We start from the raw sequence: 22,395 nt of genomic DNA, 5'->3' as shown, positions 1-22,395 counted from the left end.
CAAGTTCTACAAACATTCATTGAAATGCGCCGGTCTCAAAATGCTCGCTGTTACAAGCTAGGTGCCCCAGTTGGGACAATGCCAAAGAAAATCGACCCTCGAATCTTCTCCTAAACCCATTAGCATGCTACTGTTAAAACTGGGCGGCACGGTTAGCACTGCTGCCTCAATGCGCTAGGGACCCGGGTTTGATACCCAGCTCAGGTCAATGTCTGTGCAGAGTCTGCACATTCTCCCCATGTCTGTGTGGGTTTCCTCTGGGTGCTCCGGTTTCCTCCCACAGTCCAAAGATGTGCAGGTTAGGGTGGATTGGCCGTGCCAAATTGTCCCTTAGCGTCCTAAGCTGTGTAGGTTAGATGGATTGGCCATGCTGAACTGCCCCTTAGTATGGGGTGGAGGGGGCTAGCTACGCAGGGGGTTACGGGGAGAGGACGGGGGTGGGACTGTGGTCGGTGCCGACCCACTGGGCCCAAATGGCCTCCTTCTACACTTAGGGGGTTCCATGCAAGGCTGCAACCAAGTTTGTAACAGAGCAAATCTTACAAAAAACAAATAAACAGCACACGTGAATGCACCAAGCAAACACACGACAAATTCGAGGCCCATCACTCCACCATCATGAAAAGGGAACCTGTGGAACAAATCCAAATGACACTCTTAACACATGCGTGCAGATTAAACAATCAAGATCGTGACACAAACCGACCACCACAGAAAAGTGTCCTTGAGTTTCTGATTACAGATGTTCGGATGAAGCTGCCTCCTATATCGACACATTAAGATCGGAAAACCACTCATTCCTGTGGACAATCCTCACACCTCAACCCCTGAACTATATGATGTGACTTTCGTGTCCTCTTGTGGATTCCCGACTTGCCGCCACACAGATGGCAATATCTCAAAGCCTCGTGCCAGCGAGGGAATCACTCCTGGAATGGCTCAAACAAAATGGCGCCAAGACACTCTGCACACCGAACATTGTCACTGCAACCACAGTGGCGACGAGAATAAGTCCTTCTCTCTGCAGGACGCCAATGGATATTTTTGGAGCGAGGGGGGAAAATCTCCCAAAAACGGCACCAATTTTCCTCACAAGAAAACACCCCAAAAGAAACACAATATGCACCGCAAACATACACCACGGCTGCCCACCAATTGGCAAAACCCAACCAGCACACCAGAAGAGAGGACCGCGTGTCCCATCACGCCCGCCTCTCCGAACGATCTAACCCGACCCGCAGACATCGAAAGCGGCCAAAGCTTTTATCCGATTCCCACCGGAGCGTTCCCGTCCCGTCCACTCCCGCCACCTGCAAGAGGAGTGGGTTTTTGGGTGGGCTGGCAGTGGGGGGGGGACGGAATGAAGAAGAAAAGTAATTACGATTCTTCCCGTTAACGAAACGCAAATCCCATGCACTCACACCACCACCCCCCCCCCCCCACCCCCCGAGGCCGAAAAGCGAAACACAAAGAGGGTTGTCCAAAAAAATTGGTCCCTCTTGCGAGGGAAAAGGGAAATAAGTGGCGGTAGGGGGAAGGGTAAAGAGAATTTAGCGGCAGTGAGGGAGCGGGGTAACAAGGACGAAGAGAGAATTAAGCAGCAGTAAGGGAGCAGAGTACAGAGGACGAAGAGAGAAAATTAAAGAGGTTGTGGCAGGAAGAGAAAAAAGAAAATTAAAGGAATTACAGGAGAGAAGAAAAAAGGAGAATTAAAGGGGTTACAGGGAATAGAGTGAAAAAAGAATTGAAGGGGTTACAGGGAAGAGAAGGAAAAAAGGGGTTATGGGGGGAAAAAAGAGAAAAACAGGGAATTTAAATGGTTAAGGGGAAAGAGAGGAAAATAGGAGAATTAAAGAGGTTATGGGAAAAAAGGAAAGCTGAAGGGTTACGGAGAAAGAGGGAAAAAATGAGAATTAAATGAGTTATGGGAAAAGAGAGGAAAGAAGGAGAATTAAAGGATTTACTGAGAAGCCTGAATAAGAGAGTTGAGGGGGTTATGGGAATAGGCAGAAAAACAGAGAATTAAAGGGGAAAGGGAGGAAAACAGAGAATTAGAGGTTTCAGGGAAAGAGGAAAATGGAGAAGTAAACAGGTTATGGGGAAAAGACGAAAACGGAGAATTACAGAGGTTACGGGGAAAGAGGAAAACGGAGAATTACAGAGGTTACGGGGTAAGAGGAAAACGGAGAATTAAAGGGGTTACGGGGAAAGAGGAAAACGGAGAATTAAAGGGGTTACGGGGAACGAAAGGAAAACGGAGAATTAAAGGGGTTACGGAGAAAGAAAGGAAAACGGAGAATTAAAGATGTTATGGGTAAAAGAGAGGAAAATGGAGAATTAAAAAGTATAGAGAATAAAAAAGGATTGACCGTGTTACAAGGGAAAGAGCAAAAAAGGAGATTTAAAGGGGGAAAAGAATAAAGTAGAAAATTAAAGGGGTTACAAGGGGATGAGCGAACTAGAAAAGGGGTTACAGGGGAAAAAACAACAAATAACAATTAAGGAAGTAGAGAATAAAAATGAGGTTTAAATGGTTTACAGGGGAAAGACAGAAAAGTCAAATTAAAGGGGATAGAGAATAAAATGAGAATTAAAGGGGTTACAGGGGAAGAGCAAAAAGTTGAATTAATGGGGGGGTAGAGAATGAAAAAGGAGAATTAAAGAGGGAAGAGCCAAAAAAGGAGAATTATTGGGAGGAAGAGAATAAAAAAGAGAATTTAAAGGGAAGAGAATCAGAAAGAGAATTAAGAGGGGACAGCAAAATCTTTGCAATACAAAGATGCACTTCGCAAAGGATGCAATCCTCAAATTGTCCTTTTTTTTAAAAAAAGCAAAATACCTGGAAAAGAGAGAAAAATAAGAGGGGATATTAAGAACAGAGGATAAAGAAAAATTTACATGCACAGAAAAAGACTGGGGGAAAAGCAAATCAAAAAAAAGACAACACAAAGAGAATTTTTACCTGGATGTTTGTATTGTTTTGTGCGTGCTTATTTTCCTGGAGAAAAAGAGAGAAAGAGGAAGAAAAAAGGTGGGATGGGGGGGTAGAAAAGGATGATTTTAAAAAAAAGAAAGTCTTTGCACTTTCAGGGTAAATGCAGCCTGCGGTCAGCCATGTTTTGAGAGAGGGAGAGAGGGGAGGGGATTAAGAGAGAAAGGAGGAGGGAGGGAGGAAAGAGAAAAAAATAAAAATGTTTGTGGAGAGAGAGAGGAAAGGGAGAGGAAAAAAAAATGTTGTCCTTTCGGGGCAGAAAGCGGCTCATTCGACGGGGCGGGTGCGGATTGTGGGGAAAGCTGACAGGAAGGCCGGTCTGGGACGCTCTCCTCGCCGAGTTTGGAGGCTTTTCTGATGCCTGGTGGCTGGGAGGCGGGCGGGCTTCCCCGCCAAGATGGCGGCCATGGCGGCAGCAGCGGCGGCGCTTCTCCTTCTTCCCGCCTCCTTCACCCGGCTCTCAGCAAACCGCCCCCCCCCACCCCAACACATATACACACACAATAATAATAATAAACATCCACCCCACCCCGTCTTGTTATTACCCAGTCTCTCACCTTGGCGGTGGGGGGGGGAGGTGGAGTGAGCAGACAGAGGGTGGTGGGGGGGAGGTGGTGTTTTCCCTCGCTGGGTGTTGTGTGTTGTGTTGTGAGGGTGGACAAGGGGCCTGCCTGCCTGCCTGGCTGGGCCCGCGAGCTGGGGGGGAGGGGAAAAGGGGGGGCGGGGCCTGGCTTCATGTCTGGACCGGGGGGGGGGGCAGGAGAGAAGGGGGCGGGGCTTTAAGCTGGGTAGGGGGCGGGGCCGGGCTTTCTATGCCCGCGGGTCCGGGGAGGGGGAGAAGGGGGGCGGGACTCCAGGCTAGGTTGCCTGACGGGCAGTTTGAAGAAGCGCAGACGAGGCGGGGCGGCAGAGGGGGCGGGGCCTGGCTTGGCTGTGGACGCAAGCAAGGGGGGGCGGGGCCAGGCCAGGCCAGGCGCGGGGGCTGAGTCGTGCGCGGCACGGGGGGCGGGCAGTTTGAATTAAGCGAAGACAAGGACAACGGCAGAGGGGGGGACAACGGCAGAGGGGGCGGGGCAAGGCTGGCTGCGCCGCACAGAGGGGGGCGGGGCTGAGGGCAGGGGGCGGGGCTGTAGCGCGGAGGATTGTTCAACAAGACGGAGCGGGGGAGGAGGGCGGGCGCGGGGAGGAGAGGGCGGGGCCGGCGCGGAGAGGCGGGGTTTGGGGGCGGGGCTGAGAGGGGGCGCGGCGCTATGAGTGGACAGCGGAGGGGAGAGGAAAGGGGGCGGGGCTAGGAGGGGGCGGGACTGGACGCGAGCTGGTAGGAGCTGAAAGGGGGCGGGGCTGAGGAAAGGGGCGGGGCTCTGCTAACGGTCACTCCCATGGCAACTCAGCTCACGTCTGGGCAGACCATAATATCCCTGCCTCCCCCACCCCCCGCTGTACCCCCCTAGCCCTGCCCCCTCGCCAACTCCCCCTCACTGTACCCCCCTCGCCGACTCCCCCTCACTGTACCCCCCTGGCCATCTCCCCCTCACTGTACCCCCCTCGCCGTCTCCCCCTCATTGTACCCCCCTCGCCGTCTCCCCCTCACTGTACCCCCCTCGCCGACTCCCCCTCACTGTACCCCCCTCGCCGTCTCCCCCTCACTGTACCCCCCTCGCCGTCTCCCCCTCACTGTACCCCCCTCGCCGATTCCCCCTCACTGTACCCCCCTGGCCATCTCCCCCTCACTGTACCCCCCTCGCCGTCTCCCCCTCATTGTACCCCCCTCGCCGTCTCCCCCTCACTGTACCCCCCTCGCCGTCTCCCCCTCACTGTACCCCCCTCGCCGTCTCCCCCTCATTGTACCCCCCTCGCCGTCTCCCCCTCACTGTACCCCCCTGGCCATCCCCCCCTCACTGTACCCCCCTTGCTGTCTCCCCCTCACTGTACCCCCCTCGCCGTCTCCCCCTCATTGTACCCCCCTCGCCGTCTCCCCCTCACTGTACCCCCCTCGCCGACTCCCCCTCACTGTACCCCCCTCGCCGTCTCCCCCTCACTGTACCCCCCTCGCCGACTCCCCCTCACTGTACCCCCCTCGCCGTCTCCCCCTCACTGTACCCCCCTCGCCGTCTCCCCCTCACTGTACCCCCTCGCCGACTCCCCCTCACTGTACCCCCTTCGCTGTCTCCCCCTCACTGTACCCCCCTCGCCGTCTCCCCCTCACTGTACCCCCCTCGCCGTCTCCCCCTCACTGTACCCCCCTCGCCGTCTCCCCCTCACTGTACCCCCCCTCATCGTCTCCCCCTCACTGTACCCCCCTTCGCCGTCTCCCCCTCACTGTACCCCCCTTCGCCGTCTCCCCCTCACTGTACCCCCCTCGCCGTCTCCCCCTCACTGTACCCCCCTCGCCGTCTCCCCCTCACCGTACCCCCCTCATCGTCTCCCCCTCACTGTACCCCCCCTTCGCCGTCTCCCCCTCACTGTACCCCCCTTCGCCGTCTCCCCCTCACTGTACCCCCCTCGCCGTCTCCCCCTCACCGTACCCCCCTCGCCGTCTCCCCCTCACTGTACCCCCCTCGCCGTCTCCCCCTCACTGTACCCCCCTCGCCGTCTCCCCCTCACCGTACCCCCCTCGCCGTCTCCCCCTCACTGTACCCCCCTTCGCCGTCTCCCCCTCACTGTACCCCCCTCGCCGTCTCCCCCTCACTGTACCCCCCTCGCCGTCTCCCCCTCACCGACTTCCCTTCACCGTCTCCCCCTCACCGACTTCCCTTCACCGTCTCGCCCTCACCGTACCCCCCTCGCCATCTCCCCCTCACTGTCTGCCCTCGCCGACTCCCCTTGCCAATTCCCCCTCGCCGTCTCCCCCTCACCATATCCCCCTCGCCATCTCCCCCCACCATCTCCCCCTCGCCGACTTCCCCTCACCATCTCCCCCTCGCCGACTTCCCCTTACTGTCTCCCACCCTCACCGTCTCCCCCCTCGCCATCTCCCCTCACTATCACTCCTCACTGTCACCCCTCACCATCTTTCCCCTCACCATCTGCCCCACCCCCTTCACCATCCTCCTCCTCCATCACCATCCTCCCCATCCATCTTTGCTTCTCCTCATCTTCCTCCCCCAATTGTCTTTCCCCCCAACTTCACCCTCACCATGATCCTCCCCATCTCCACCGCTCCCCCCAGCCCTCACCATCTTCTCCCATCCCCGCCCGCCCCTTTCCCCTCACCCCTCCTCCTCTTCACCGTCCTCACCATCCTCCTCCTCCCCATCGCCACCCTCCTTTCCATCTTCACCTATTCTGCGTCTTCTCCCCTTCACCAACCTCGTCCTCACCAACCTCCTCCTCACCAACCTCCCCCCTTCACCATCCTCCTTCATCCTCACCTCTCCCCCATGGTCCTCCTCCCTCTCTTCACACTCCTCCTCCCCGCAATCCTGCCTCTTCACCACCCCACCTGCCATTCCTCTCAATTCCCTTACCGATCTTCATTTCTCCCTGGGAGCGGGGGGGGAGGGGGTGTTAGATCCTGAGATAGAACGACAGAGGCTGAGAGACGCAATCTGATGGAAGTTTACAGAATTATGGGAGACATGGCTTGAACGGATAGATGGAATCTTTCTCCCCAGAGATGAAATGGCAATTACCAGCATTTAGGTAATAGGGGGAAAGTTTATTGGAGATTTTGATTTGATTTGATTTATTATTGTCACATGTATTGGGATACAGTGAAAAGTATTGTTTCTTGTGCGCTATCCGGACAAAGCATACCATTCATAGAGTACATAGATTTGATTTATTATTGTCACAGGTATTGGGACACAGTGAAAAGTATTGTTTCTTGCGCGTTGTACAAGGCATACCATTCATAGAGTACATAGATTTGATTTATTATTGTCACATGTATTGGGATACAGTGAAAAGTATTGTTTCTTGCGCGTTGTACAAAGCATACCATTCATAGAGTACATAGATTTGATTTATTATTGTCACAGGTATTGGGACACAGTGAAAAGTATTGTTTCTTGCGCGTTGTACAAAGCATACCATTCATAGAGTACATAGATTTGATTTGTTATTGTCACATGTGTTGGGACACAGTGAAAAGTATTGTTTCTTGCGCGCTGTACAGACAAAGCATACCGTTCATAGAGAAAATAGATTTGATCTATTATTGTCACATGTATTGGGATACAGTGAAAAGTATTGTTTCTTGCGCGCTATCCAGACAAAGCATACCGTTCATAGAGAAAATAGATTTGATCTATTATTGTCACATGTATTGGGATACAGTGAAAAGTATTGTTTCTTGCGCGCTATCCAGACAAAGCATACTGTTCATAGAGAAAATAGATTTGATCTATTATTGTCACATGTGTTGGGACACAGTGAAAAGTATTGTTTCTTGTGCGCTATACAGACAAAGCATACCGTTCATAGAGAAAATAGATTTGTTTTATTATTGTCACATGTATTGGGACACAGTGAAAAGTATTGTTTCTTGCGTGTTATACAAAGCATACCATTCATAGAGTACATAGATTTGATTTATTATTGTCACCTATATTGGGATACAGTGAAAAGTATTGTTTCTTGCGTGGTATACAAAGCATACCATTCATAGAGTACACAGGTCTGATTTATTATTGTCACATGTATTGGGATACAGTGAAAAGTATTGTTTCTTGCGCGCTATCCAGACAAAGCATACCATTCATAGAGAAAATGGATTTGATCTATTATTGTCACATGTATTGGGACACAGTGAAAAGTATTGTTTCTTGCACACTATACAGACAAAGCAGACTGTTCATAGAGAAGGAAACGAGAGAGAGTGCAGAATGTAGTGTTACAAAAACTCAGAGCAGCCTGTGGTTGTATCAGCTCCCCCACCCCCCCCCCACCCCCCCAAAACACCGAAGCACAGATTAATTCTGCATCATGGCAACAAGCCTTTCTTTCAGCGAACTGGTAACGTTTCCAAAGCGAAAGAGAAAGACATTTCCTTTCCAGCTTGCTTCTAAGATCGCCTCTAACCCTGCAGCCAGAATGAAACCAAAAGCTTTGGACCAGCCCACTGTCTAAAAAGGGACACCGACATCACAACCATCTCAGCCATCTTGTCCAAAGCCTCTTCGCATCCTCCTCCCAAATCCACCTAGTTTGGTGTCATCGCCAAATCATTGAAGTACACGCTGTATATTTCAAGGACGGATCCCTGTAGGACCCCACTAGTCACCTCCTGCCCCTTGGAAAAAGACCTACTTCTATGAAGCCCTACCATACAGAAGGAGGCCCTTCGGCCCATTGAACCTGTACCGAACACAATCCCGCCCAGGGCCTATCCCCCTAACCCCATGCATTATCCTAGCTAGGCTCCCCCCCAACACTAAGGGACAATTTAGCATGGCCAATCCACCCTAACCTACACATCTTTGGACACTAAGGGACAATTTAGCATGGCCAATCCACCCTAACCTACACATCTTTAGACACTAAGGGACAATTTAGCACAGCCAATCCACCCTAACCTACACATCTTTGGACACTAAGGGACAATTTAACACGGCCAATCCACCCTAATCTACACATCTTTGGACACTAAGGGGCAATTTAGCATGGCCAATCCACCCTAACCTACACATCTTTGGACACTAAGGGGCAATTTAGCATGGCCAATCCACCCTAACCTACACATCTTTGGACACTAAGGGGCAATTTAGCATGGCCAATCCACCCTAACCTACACATCTTTGGACACTAAGGGGCAATTTAGCATGGCCAATCCTCCCTAACCTACACATCTTTGGACACTAAGGGACAATTTAGCACGGCCAATCCACCCTAATCTACACATCTTTGGACACTAAGGGACAATTTAGCACGGCCAATCCACCCTAATCTACACATCTTTGGACACTAAGGGACAATTTAGCACGGCCAATCCACCCTAACCTACACATCTTTGGACACTAAGGGACAATTTAGCACGGCCAATCCACCCTAACCTACACATCTTTAGGAACGTTGGAGGAAACCAGAGCACCCGGAAGAATCGCACGCAGACTCAGGGAGAACGTGCAAACTCCATACAGACAGTGACTCGAGGCCAGGAATGGAACCCGGGGTCCCTGGAGCCGTGAGGCGGCAATGCTAACCCACTGTGCCACACACGTCATTATTCCTCCTCTCTGTTTCCTCTGTGCTAATTGTGTCATTGGTGTGCCTTGAAGAGTTTTTAAATCTTGTTCTCTGTGGCTTTAATTGTGGCATTGGGTTATGCGTGGAGAGTCCTTTTTGCTCCTTCAATGGTTTAAATGCCTTTGTTTATTTTTTACCTTGGGACTCAGTTTTAAGTTGCTGCATTGTAGGGGGAAGAATGTTGGCAGGTCACGTGAGAGGAGCTGCTTCATTTTTGGTTCTGAGCTGCAGATTTTACTTTAGAAGGACAGCAGACATCAGACTGAAAGCAGTGTTTCTCTCTCACCGTCCCTGGCATTGGGAAATTCTGCTGGTTAACTAAAAGGCTGCCTGGAGTAGAAATCTGCGGTTGGTGGCTTGACCAGAGTCTCTGGGAAGCCGAGCTGACATCAACTAAATGTATCAGGAGAACCGCAGCATTCAGCCAAAGGACACGGTTCCGGCGTCACGTGAGCGTTAGGAGGACTGCGTCCAGTTTTGGTCTCCTTATATAAGGAAGGATCTAAGCGCACGAGGAGGCAGTTCAGAGAAGGTTCACTCAGCCGATTCCTGGTACAGAGGGAGTTTGTCTTCTGAGGAGGGGTTGAGCAGGTTTTGGGACATAGAACCATAGAATCCTACAGTGCAGAAAGAGGCCCTGCACCGACCACAATCCCACCCAGCCCCTACCCCCATATCCCAACATATTTTACTCACTAATCCCTCTAACCTACACATCTCAGGACACAAAGGGGCAATTTTTTTTTTAAGCATGGCCAATCCACCTAACCCGCACATCTTTGGACTGGTGGGAGGAAACCGGAGCACCGAAGGAAACCCACGCAGACACGGGGAGAACGTGCAGACTCCGCACAGACAGTGACCCAGGCTGGGAATCAAACCTGGGTCCCTGGCACTGTGAGGCAGCAGTGCTAACCGTGCCTTGGTCTGTACAGCGTGCAAGAAACAATACTTTTCACTGTATCCAGATACATGTGACAATAATAAATCAAATCTATGTACTCTATGAACAGTAGCTTTGTCTGCATAGCGCACAACAATACTTTTCACTGTATCCCAATATGCGACAATAATAAATCAATTTTTTTCTTCTCCCAGGGTCGTGAGGTGGCTCAGTGGCACAGCGCTGCTGCCTCACAGCGCCAGGGACCCGGGTTCCATTCCCGGCTCGGGTCATGTCTGTGCAGAGTCTGCATGTTCTCCCCACGTCTGCGTGGGTTTCCTCGCACAGTCTGAAAGACGTGCTGGTGAGGGTGTATTGGTCATGCTTAATTCTCCCTCAGTGTACCCGAACAGGAGTGTGGTGACTATGGGATTGTCACAGTATCTTAATTATGGTGTTAATGTAAGCCTACTTGTGACAATAATAAATCTTTAGTCTGGTAAATCTCAGTTATATTCCCTCTGTGCCAACTATCTCTTTCTGTAGATAAGGAGAACGAAACATCGACATCGGAACTGGGGTCCACTCCTGATCAAACTCCAGTTAATATAAAACTGCCTCTAATTAGGATTAGATGTTAATCCTTAAAGATTAAAGTGGTCACCGATCGAACCAATATTGTTTTAAGTAAGTAATCTCAAATTCACACGTTGCAAAGCAATACTGCGTACCGTGGTGTGACACAGTGACAGAGCTGTCGGTGCCGAGCGAGCGCCGCACCGCGGGAGGGCCGTGCTGAATTGGTGGAGAAAGATGCTTGAGAAATGTAACTATTTGAAAGTGTTATTTTATTTTCTGCAGTAAATATACAAACAATGATATCACAGCAAATACATTGGAGATATGAGACAAAGATGCACTGGCGAACAATCAGCACTCTGAACACGGACAGAACGTTTCACACCACCCATTCCGTGTTCTTCTACTCAAACCCACTGAAATACAAAGAGAGAGGCAGTGTTACGATGAGGAGAGAGGGACAGCGAGAGGGAAGGCTCGCCTCGGAGACTGTACAATAGCCAGATAACCCCATTAACCCAGCACCCTCCTCCAGCCACACACACACTCAGAGCCCAGCTCACACCCCCCGCACCCTCAGTATACAAACCGGGACTCTCTCCCACACAGACTGGTGAAAATGAGAGACAGGCCAATGTGGAGGTGGTGTTGAGGGGAATTGAGGTGTTTGAGGGAAATTGCGTGTCCCTCCAGTCAAAAGACCCTGCCACAGGCATCAATTATACGGGGGGAATCAGACAGTCATGGGGCGAGACCAGGTTTAGTGGGGCCGTTAACCAAAGATAGGCAAGTTCAGGGAAAAACCATCTTTATATGGGAAGCAAGGACAACGTGGGACTGGCTCCCCGCACGGGGGGGGACAACGTGGGACTGGCTCCCCGCACGGGGGAGTGGGAGGACAGTGTGGGACTGGCTCCCCACACAGGGGAGCAGGGGGACAACAACGTGGGACTGGCGCCCCACACGGGGGAGCGGGAGGACAGGATGGGACTGGCTCCCCGCACGGGGGAGCGGGGGAACAATGTGGGACTGGCTCCCCACATGGGGGAGCGCGGGGGGCGGACAACATGGGACTGGCGCCCCACACGGGGGAGTGGGGGGGACAGTGTGGGACTCGCTCCCCACACGGGGGAGCGGGGGAGAATGTGGGACCTGCTCTCACGGGGCACGGAGCAGAAACACCAGTATGGGAGTGGACCCTTGATTCTTTCACAGGGTTGTTTGAGGGAGCGAGTCTGAAATTTGGTGCCCATCCCCAGTTGCCCCTTGAACTGAGTGTCTCGCTCGGTCACAGGGGGGAACAGTCTGTGCTGTATATCCTCAGTGCTCAGATACACCAGCAAGTTCACACTGGGGACAGGCCATTCACCTGCTCTCAGTGTGGGACGGGATTCAGTCAGTTATCCAGCCTGCAGATGCACCAGCGAGTTTACACTGGGGAGAAACCATTCACTTGCCCTCATTGTGGGAAGGTATTCAGTCAGTTACCCACAGTGCTGTTAGGGAGGGAGTTCCGGGATTGTTATTGGACATCAGTCAGTCCCCGTGTGTGTGGGGTAGGTACACCCACAGTGCTGTTAGGGAGGGAGTTCCGGGATTGTTATTGGACATCAGTCAGTCCCCATGTGTGGGGTAGGTACACCCACAATGCTGTTAGGGAGGGGATTCTGGGATTTTGACCCCAGCCGCAGTGAAGGAACGGCCGATACATTTCCCAGTCGGGATGGTGAGGGGCTCGGAGGAGGAACTTGCAGGGGGTGGTGTTCCCCATGTGTCTGCTGCCCCCGCCACCCTTGTCCTTCTAAATGATAGAGTTGGCAGGTTTGGAAGGTGCTGTGGAAGGACCCTTGGTGAATCGCTGCGGGGCATCTTGTAGATGGTAAACACGGCTGCCGTTGTGCGTTGGTGATGGAGGGAGTGAGCGTTTGTGGTTTGCGTGTCTGCTTTGTCCTGGATGGTGTTGAGCTTCTCGAGTGTTGTTGGAGCCACACTCATCCAGGCAAGTGGAGATTGTTGTTGGGAGCCGCACTCATCCAGGCAAGTGGAGATTGTTGTTGGGAGCCGCACTCATCCAGGCAAGTGGAGATTGTTGTTGGAGAGACACTCATCCAGGCAAGTGGAGAGTGTTCCATCACACTCCTGACTTGTGTCCTTGTAGATGGTGGACCGGCTTTGTGGGGGGAGTCAGGAGGTGAGTTACTCTCCGCAGGATTCCCAGCCTCTGAACTGCTCTGGGTTTTGTGACCACACACCCCCCCACACTATTCTACCTGAAGTCACAGAAATATACAGCAGGGAAACAAGCCCTTCGGCCCATCTCCTCCATGCCAGCCAGGTTTCCGAATCTGAAATGGTCCTATTTGCTGACATCTTGTCCCCCTAAACCTTTCCCATCCGTGTACCTGTCCAAACGTCTTTTAAAAATGTTGCCATTGTACCCACCTCTACCATCCCCTCATTCCACGCACGCAGCACCCTGTGTGTGAGGAAGCTGCCGCTCGGGTCCCCCCTTTCCCCTCTCACCTTTAACCCCCTGCCCTCTAGCTTTCTGAGCGGAGTTACCTGACCAGATGGGCGATCTCCCAATCCGTTTCTGTGGACAAGGGTCCCTCGATCTCCACGCCAGCCGCCGTCACAGTCGCTATCTGATACTAGGAGGCAAACAACAAGGGGTTACGTCACTCGGGGACGAGGAACGGTCGTTCAGATCAAGCGAGTTCCGCTGGAAGAGAGCCAGGGTTCCATCCCGTCGTAGCAAGCTGGCCCCGAAGAGAGCGCTCAGGAGATTATATCGAGACACGATGCGGCTGCCACTGAAACAATAGGTCAGTGCTCTGCCAGTGAAGCTTGCTGCCATAATCGCACAACACTCTTTTTCATAGAACCCGTACCACGTAAAAGGACGAGGCCACCTGGCCCAACAAGCTTGCATAACTCTCCGACAGTGCATCCACCAACCCCCCAACCTATCCCCAGAACCCCACGCAATTTCCCCGCTCATAGAATCCCTACGGTGTAGGAGGTCATTCAGCCCATCGAAGCTGCACTGACAACAATCCCAGCCATCCCCTTAACCCCATCCATTGACCCAGACAATCCTCCTGACACTAAGGGACAATTTAGCACGGCCAATCCACCCTAACCTGCACATCTTTTGGACTGTGAGGGGAAACTGCAGCACCCGGAGGAAACCCACGCAGACACAGGGAGAATGTGCAGCCTCCACACAGACAGTGACCGAGCCGGGAATCGAACCCGGGTCCCTGGCGCTGTGAGGCAGCAGTGCCAACCCACTGTGCCACCCTCATCCCTGTAACCTACCCATCTTCCGGACACCCAAAGGTGAGTTGGCAGCTCAGAAATATTTTTTTTAAATTTGCTTTTTCCGTCCCCCCAGTTTCGTGGACACGGGGCACCAACCTGGCGGGGAAGAGGGAGGAGCCTCAAGAGGGAGAGCTACTCAATTGGAACAATGAATTAAACACTTCACTGCATAGCTTTTTCACTGCTGGTTTTGCCCTTCTTTCACCTCTGCCTCCTTTCCTTTGCCTGGAGGTGGTTCATCCTTCCGCCATTCACACCTCCTCTCCACGTACTGCGTTCCTTTGCTCGTCCCACACTACTCGCTCTGGCCTGGCCTCTTTATTTGGGATTCCATTCTGCCCGTCATCCATCCTATCCCAAACCTTCATCCCCACTCCTTTCCCACGTATTCACCCCCCCAATGCTCCAAGGTTTCCAATGCTCCGCACACCTTACACTCGGTTCCACAAATCCCACCCCCCTCCCCTCCACCAAATCGCTAACCCCCCCCTCAACTCCACCCCTCCCACCATCACAAACACACCCCCCACCTCCCCAGGCCTGTGCGCTCTTTCCTGGTGGTAGGAACGCACGCACACACACACACACAGACCACGCGCGCGCGCGCACCTCAGCGCTCTTACCCGGTTATAGGAGCGTGCGTCACGGTAATACAACACCTTCAGGCAGCGCTCGATCAGCTGACGCGCCTCATCCTTTGAGATCAGCGCCTGCCTCTCAGCGACTTCCCTCATCAGGGGCTGCGGAGGGAGAGAGGAGGAAGAAGTCACTCTGGGAGCAGAGGTGCGGTGAAGCCGGCGGGTGCGCGAGAGTCTGGGGACTTACCTGCGCCAGGTACGCTCCGAAGCCCGTGGCCACTGTGGAAGCCTCGTAGGCCACGCCCAACTTGTCCACGTAACCTAGGAAACTGGAGGAGGAGAGCGGTCAGCCCGAACCAGAATTCAAAATCTCTCTCCGGCCAGTTTCTGACCGGTCCGCTCGCCCAACTGCCATTTCACCCACCCCCCCACCACCAGTTACAGATGCCTGTGTAATCCATCCCCTCTCTCAGTGCATGGCAGCGCCTGGAACTGCGCAGTGTGCACATACGCAGTTCGTGCGGAGGCAAATGTGCGCGAGAGTGGGTGTGCGTGTCGGAGGGGGAGGGAGGGAGGGCGATCGGATTTGGTTAGAATAAACCAACCACTGCCGCCCCTCCTTTCCCAGCGCAGGACTGTCCCACGGGGAGACGGAAGACCCCAAAGTCGCACTACAGTGGCCCCACCCGCCCCGTCCTCTCGGGATGGGTGTATAACGAACCAGGACTGCCACTGGAGGAAGAACAGTGGTGTAGGGGGAAAGGAAAGGGGGGGAATTATTTATCAGCGTCACAAGTCGATTTACATTAACAATTCAATGAACTTACGGTGAATATCCTGTGTTCGGGTACACAGAGAATTTAGCATGGCCAATCCACCCTAACCTACACATCTTTGGACACTAAGGGACAATTTAGCACGGCCAATCCACCCTAACCTACACATCTTTGGTCACTAAGGGACAATTTAGCATGGCCAATCCACCCTAACCTACACATCTTTGGACACTAAGGGACAATTTAGCATGGCCAATCCACCCTAACCTACACATCTTTGGACACTAAGGGACAATTTAGCACGGCCAATCCACCCTAACCTACACATCTTTGGACACTAAGGAGCAATTTAGCATGGCCAATCCACCCTAACCTACATAGCGTTGGACACTAAGGAGCAATTTAGCACGGCTGGTGCACCCTTTCGGACTGTGGGGGAAACCCACGCAGACACAGGGAGAATGTGCAGACTCCGCACAGACAGTGACCTGAGCCAGGAATCGAACCCAGGTCCCTGGCGCTGTGAGGCAGCAGTGCTAACCACCGAGCTGCCAATGCTGAGGGAGGGCCGCACTGTTGTCTTTCATGAGGGGACGTTGAACCGTGGTCCCTGTCTGACCCACTACTGGGGGAGTGTCTGAGGTTTTATTTTTCCCGAACAGAGTGTACATAAACAGCAGCAGAAGGGGACCATTCAGCCCATCAATGCCCGACCAACGGCCTGAACTCAACATTCCCATCCACTCTTCTGTGTTCCTCGATCCCCAGAGAGATGTCTGTCCACCCCCAGCCTGAACCACATTCACCCAGAAAACATCCACAACCACTGGGGCAGCGCGTCCCCAAGATTCATCCCATCAGCGTGTGAATCGTGTGGAGAGTTCTTGCCACAGTCCCGGGCACTCAGTATCCTCCACTCACCCCTCGCAATTCTGCATCCCGCCAATGATGACTGTGTTCCACAGCGGGTTCAGCTTCGACCTCCTGTAACACAGAGGCACAGTCTCGTCAGAGGGGTCAGTCACCAAGGAACAGGGGGAGAGAGGGACAGAAGAGGCAGAGAGAGGGATGGGCTGGTGAGGCAGAGAGAAATGCACAGAGAGAATAGGCAGAGACATGGGGAGGGGGGGCCAAGGGGAAAGCAAGGGGAGTTACTCATGGCCACCAATGGCGGAGCGATGGAATCAGGGGATGCTCGAGAGGCCGGAATTGGAGGAACGCAGAGATCTTGGAGGGTTGTAGGGGGCTGGAGGAGGTTACGGAGATAGGGAGAGGATGAAGGGACTAGAGGAGTTACAGAGATAGGGAGGGGGCTGTAAGGACTGGAGGAGGTTACAGAGGTAGGGATGGGCTGTAGGAGGTTACAGAGATAGGGAGGGGGGTGTAGGGGGCTGGAGGAGGTTACAGAGATAGGGAGGGGGGTGTAGGGGGCTGGAGGAGGTTACAGAGATAGGGAGGGGGGTGTAGGGGGCTGGAGGAGGTTACAGAGGTAGGGAGGGGGTGTAGGGGGCTGGAGGAGGTTACAGAGGTAGGGAGGGGGTGTAGGGGGCTGGAGGAGGTTACAGAGGTAGGGAGGGGGGTGTAGGGGGCTGGAGGAGGTTACAGAGATAGGGAGGGGGGTGTAGGGGGCTGGAGGAGGTTACAGAGATAGGGAGGGGGGTGTAGGGGGCTGGAGGAGGTTACAGAGATAGGGAGGGGGGTGTAGGGGGCTGGAGGAGGTTACAGAGATAGGGAGGGGGGTGTAGGGGGCTGGAGGAGGTTACAGAGATAGGGAGGGGGGTGTAGGGGGCTGGAGGAGGTTACAGAGGTAGGGAGGGGGGTGTAGGGGGCTGGAGGAGGTTACAGAGATAGGGAGGGGGTAATCGAGGGCCTTGGGAAGGGATATTGAGGCATTGCTGGGGTAGGAGGTAAGACAGGCCGGCGTGCTGTACGTGACGGAGACACTATCCAGCTGTGAGGATGTTGGCACAGGGATGGATGGTGAGGCCCGCAGTGGTCGATGTGCCTGCTCACTCTCACCTGTTGTACATGACCCGGGTCAGCCAGGAATGGATCGCCTTGGGGCTGTAGCTATGACCATCTCCAAGTAATTCCTCATCGATCCTGGGGACAAGCACAGCGAGTGAGAGACAATCCCCCACGGACAGGCGACGGGCCCTCTCGACTCATCACCCACCCCATCACCACGTGCATCTGTTCCTTCACACACTCCCAGCCCCCTTCCCCCCCCCACTCCTCTCCCCCTGCTCCCACTTCCCTCCCTCCCCCTCCCCCAGTCCCTCCTCCCTCACACTCCTCCCCCAGTCCCTCCTCCCTCCATCACTGCCCCACCTCCGGTGCCGGTTACTCACATCATCTGCTCGATGGCCTGTTTGAGGTACTGGTAGTCTGCGTAGTCGCCCGACGCTCCCAGGACGGTGTTGTCGTTCACCTTCATCAGCCGGGGAATGTTCCGGAAGCGGGCCATCGATCCGTAGGAGCCCAGCATGTCGGCGGCCAAAATGACCCCACCCTCGAACTTGACCCCCAGCACCGAGGTGCCGGTCACCATCGGACTCCTGCAGGCGAGGAACGAGGAGCGGTTTCAGAACGCCACGCGGCAGAGGGAGGCCGTTCAGCCCATCCAACCCCATTCAGTCACTCACGGGCAGTCTGCATCTTAACTCCCACCTGGCAGCACCCCCTCCCCCCCCCAAATTCTGTAACCCTGAATCCTCGCTAAACACTATACTCTCCCCCCCAAACCTGCCTAGTCATTCCCTTAAAGATATACTAGAACAGGGGTAGGCCATTTGGCCCTTCCAGCCTGTTCCGCTATTCATTTTGATCGTCGAATTCAATATCCCGATTCCCTCCTTACCCCCCCCAATCCCCCATACCCCTCGATCCATTTAGCCCCCAGAGCGATATCTAATTCCTTCTCCAAATCACACAACATTTTGGCCTCAGCTACTTTCTGTGGGAATGAATTCCACACATTCCCCAGCCTCTGGGTGAAGAAATTTCTCCTCCCCTCAGTCCTTTACCCCCTTATCCTCAAACTCTGACCCCCCTAGTTCTGGACTCCCCCCACCATCGGGAGCATTCTTTCTGAATCTAACCCTGTTAGAATTTTGTAAGTTTCACTCTTGTAAACTCCTGTGAATATAATCCTAACTGGCAGCACTCCCTCGGCGCCGACCCTCCCCGCAGTGCGGCGCTCCCTCGGCGCCGACCCTCCCCGCAGTGCGGCGCTCCCTCGGCGCCGACCCTCCCCGCAGTGCGCGCTTCCTCGGCACCGACCCTCCCGTCGCCCCCATTACTCCCCCCCATCACTCCCCAGTTCCCCCCCCCAATCATCACTCCCCAGTTCCCCCCCCCAATCATCACTCCCCAGTTCCCCCCCCCAATCATCACTCCCCAGTTCCCCCCCCCAATCATCACTCCCCAGTTCCCCCCCCCAATCATCACTCCCCAGTTCCCCCCCCCAATCATCACTCCCCAGTTCCCCCCCCCAATCATCACTCCCCAGTCTCTCCCCCCCCCATCACTCCCCAGTCTCCCCCCCCGGGGGGGGCAGTGACTCAGCAGGAACACACTCCACCCCCTCACCACCGGCCCCGCACTCACAGGGTGCGGCTGCTCTGTCCCAGACCCGAGCCCGGCACCGAATAGAAGCGGCCGGGCTGCGGCCCCTCGGCCCACATCGCGCTGCTGGCCCCTGCTGCCGCCGCCGCCATTTTGGAATTAACTACCGTCCAGAATCGACCATTCACTCCGTCCCCATTCACCCACACCGGGAGAGAGCGGGGAGGGGGGGGGTGTCCGCCCATCTCTACTCCACTCAAACTGCCTCCACCCCTCCTCAAAGCCCTTCCGCGGGGGAAAAACCCGTTAATTACCCCTTATTGTCCCGGATTCACCTATTCCTGCCCCTTCCAGCACCCCTAAACCATGTTTTAAATTCTTTATTCATCTCGTCCCCCCCTCTTCTCCCGTCAGGATGGTACAGCCAGCCTGTCAATCAAAGCTGGGGATTCCGGACTGCACCACTAGCACGGATGGGGGGGGTCATCCCACAGCATTCAATACAAATCCCATTCCCACTCACCTAAAACCCTCCCCTCACTCGCACACAAGAGAATATAGTTTATTTAGTAGGCATACAACCACTGTTGCCCCGTATAACTCCCCTACTTTGGGTTTCGGACTCCTTATTCACATTGTCCTCCCCTCTGCTTTTGGAATGCTACAACCCCCAAGTCAGTCAAAGATGGACTGCACCATAATTGAGGGGGGGGTTCATCCCACATCATCCATTAAAAGCCCCCTCCCACTCACCAAAACACCTTCCCGCAGAAAAGGGATTGTACTTTACTAAACATAAACAAATACACCCATCTGCCTCCATCTATCACCCCCTAATCTGGCTTTTGGACACTTTCTTTCTTTTGCCCAGCCCTCTCCTTCCGAGATGGTACAGACCCACGTCTATCAAAGATGCGTTCCGGGCTACACCACCAAGAAGGATAGGGGGGTTCACGCCACACCAACTATTACAAAACCCATCCCCACTCACCCACAACCCTCTGTCCACCAGCAAACAGTGAATTAAATAAGTTTATCAACGCCTCATCCATTTCTGCCCGTGGAGCTCACCCCCCACGCTTTTACACTTTGTTCATTTAATCATCTCCTCCCTGCTTTAGAATGGTACCACCCTGTCAATCAAACCCTGGGGTGGACCCGGACCGCACCATCCACACAGAGGGAGAGGGAGTTTTACTCTTTACTGCTCCACACAATCAAACTCAAACCCTCATCTCCAACATCGTCACCCCCATCCCAAGCATAGTTCTGCATTAATTAGATTTGTCCCGTCTTGACCCCCACCAGCACATCCCCTTTGCTGACCTGAAAATATGTTATTCACTTTGCTCCCCTCCATGTCCAATGGTTTGTTCCTCCTGTCAATCAAAGCCTCTGAAGTCTGGACCCCTACCACGTGGAGAAAAGGAGGAGGAACTGCTTCACTCTAACCCCTCTCAGCAAAAGCCCTCACCTTTACCAGCCCCAGCTCAGGCAGATTCAACATTTTATATCTTCTGTTCATCCCGCTCTGGCCCAACCACTGTTTTTTGCTGAGTTTAACACTTTTGTTTATTAATTGGATTTCCCCCCCAATTTGGAATGGTGTATTCCTGATCAACCAAACAAAGGAGAGAGCTCCAGACTGCACCTTCACACAGAGGGGAGAGTTTGCCCCCAAATTTTGGACACAGGATACACCCCGAAACCTCAGCTTCAGCCCTAACTCGCCCCTTCAGCCCATTATCATTCTTCGGTAACACCACTGACATTCTTTTTAGATCCCTTTTCCCCTGGGTAAGCCTGTCATTCATTACATCAACTTCCCACGACCCCCCCATGTGGAATGAATGGTACGCCCCTGTAAATTCTAACGGGGGGGGGGGGGGGGGGGAAAAATAGGTGGCCGGACTGCTCCACACGGAGGCGGAGAGTGGGGGGAGAGCAAGCTGCACCACCCCCCCTCCCCGTCCATCCAATGGATGTTCCCCATTCTTGGAGATGACGGTTGCTCCAGGCTGGCCCACCCCTCGGCAGCAGGTGGTGATGTCTGCCAGTCCATTCATTCACCTGGCAGCCTGGGTTGTGCCACTGCTCTGCAGGGGCGACCTCATTATTTTGATAGAGTGGGCTCATGCCTTCATGTGCCTGTGCCCCTCAGTGGCAGAGTGGTCAGCACCACTGCTTCACAGCGCCGGAGACCCGGGTTCGATTCCAGCCTCAGGTGACCGTGCTAAATTGTCCCTTAGTGTCCAAAGATGTGTAGGTTAGGGTGGATTGGCCATGTTAAATTGCCCCTTAGTGTCCAAAGATGTACAGGTTAGGTGGATTGGCCATGCTAAATTGCCCCTTAGTGTCCAAAGATGTGTCGGTTAGGGTGGATTGGCCATGCTAAATTGCCCCTTAGTGTCCAAAGATGTACAGGTTAGGTGGATTGGCCATGCTAAATTGTCCCTTAGTGTCCAAAGATGTGTCGGTTAGGGTGGATTGGCCATGCTAAATTGTCCCTTAGTGTCCAAAGATGTGTAGGTTAGGGTGGATTGGCCATGCTAAATTGTCCCTTAGTGTCCAAAGATGTGTAGGTTAGGGTGGATTGGCCATGCTAAATTGTCCCTCAGTGTAACCCTAACAGGAGTGTGGCGATGAGGGGGATTTTCACAGTAACTTCATTGCGGTGTTAATGTAAGCTGACTTGTAATTGATAAATAAACTTTATTCCCATTATCTCTTCCTTCGAGGAGAATGTGATTTATCTTGGAGGCAAGACGCGGAGAGAGAGACAGACCATGTAAAATATGGTGTGGAGATGCTGGTGTCGGTGTGAGATGGATGAGAATGAACGGTCACAGGACACCAGGTTATAGTCCGACGGGCTTATTTGAAATCACAAGCCTACGGGGATTCTATTCCCTGGGGTATCTGGATTACCAGTCCAGTGACAGTACCTTGATGCCTGTATCCCTCCCCTACCATCATGTTGTGATCACTCTTTCCCACAAGAGAGTTTGCAATGGTGTTTTCCACATGCAAAGCCACTTTGGAGGCTCTGAAACGGGCTAATCTCCGCTGTTTCCGGGAGCTTGCTGTGCGCTAACCATCTTTTCCCACCTTCCCATGGGGAGCACGGCTTTGGGCAGCACAGTGGTCGCAACGCCAAGGACCCGGGTTTCATTCCTGGCCTGGGTGGAGTTTGCACATTCTCCCCGTGTCTGCGTGGGTTTCCTCCGGGTGCTCCCGTTTCCTCCCGCAGTCCCGAAAGATGTGCCGGTTAGGGGTGCATTGACCCGAAAAGGCGCCGGAGTGTGGCGACTAGGGGAATTTCACAGTAACTTCATCGCAGTGTTAATGTAAGCCTTACTTATGACTAATAAATAAACTTTAAGGCTTTTGGACCCCCCAACATTCTCTTGGAAGAAGTGAATTGAAGTCAGTTCAAAGAAACTCAGGGACGAAACAAGAAGGGTGGCCTCCCCTCCCCAAATAAAGAAATAGTCCCCAATAACACTCCCC

The 22,395-nt window shown here is 53.5% G+C and overlaps 1 protein-coding gene across 1 annotated transcript; it reads right to left on the bottom strand.

The window, feature by feature from the left end:
* Positions 1-10,892: 10,892 nt before the first annotated feature.
* Positions 10,893-19,061, bottom strand: psmb4 (proteasome 20S subunit beta 4). Its single transcript, XM_080183385.1, has 8 exons — positions 18,928-19,061; positions 17,670-17,876; positions 17,338-17,421; positions 16,240-16,302; positions 14,790-14,871; positions 14,588-14,704; positions 13,203-13,291; positions 10,893-11,056 (listed from the first exon to the last, which is right to left on the bottom strand). Exons 1-8 carry the CDS (start codon positions 19,035-19,037, stop codon positions 11,044-11,046), a joined length of 765 nt encoding a protein of 254 aa, XP_080039511.1. The 5' UTR covers positions 19,038-19,061; the 3' UTR covers positions 10,893-11,043.
* Positions 19,062-22,395: the final 3,334 nt, after the last annotated feature.

This window comes from Carcharhinus amblyrhynchos, unplaced genomic scaffold, assembly GCF_965287045.1.
Source record: "Carcharhinus amblyrhynchos unplaced genomic scaffold, sCarAmb.v2.hapA chromosome_275, whole genome shotgun sequence".
Lineage (NCBI taxonomy): Eukaryota > Metazoa > Chordata > Chondrichthyes > Carcharhiniformes > Carcharhinidae > Carcharhinus > Carcharhinus amblyrhynchos.
This window is presented reverse-complemented; position numbering and strand designations above follow the sequence as displayed.

Bases quoted from the DNA above. Each gene is read 5' to 3' on its own strand.
- psmb4 (XM_080183385.1), bottom strand. From the start codon at position 19,037: ATGGCGGCGGCGGCAGCAGGGGCCAGCAGCGCGATGTGGGCCGAGGGG. The intron at 16,303-17,337 runs GTGAGAGTGAGC...TCTGTGTTACAG, and splicing joins ACCCGGGTCATGTACAACAG to GAGGTCGAAGCTGAACCCGC. The intron at 14,872-16,239 runs GTGAGTGGAGGA...CTCCTCCTCCAG, and splicing joins GGGATGCAGAATTGCGAGGG to TTTCCTAGGTTACGTGGACA.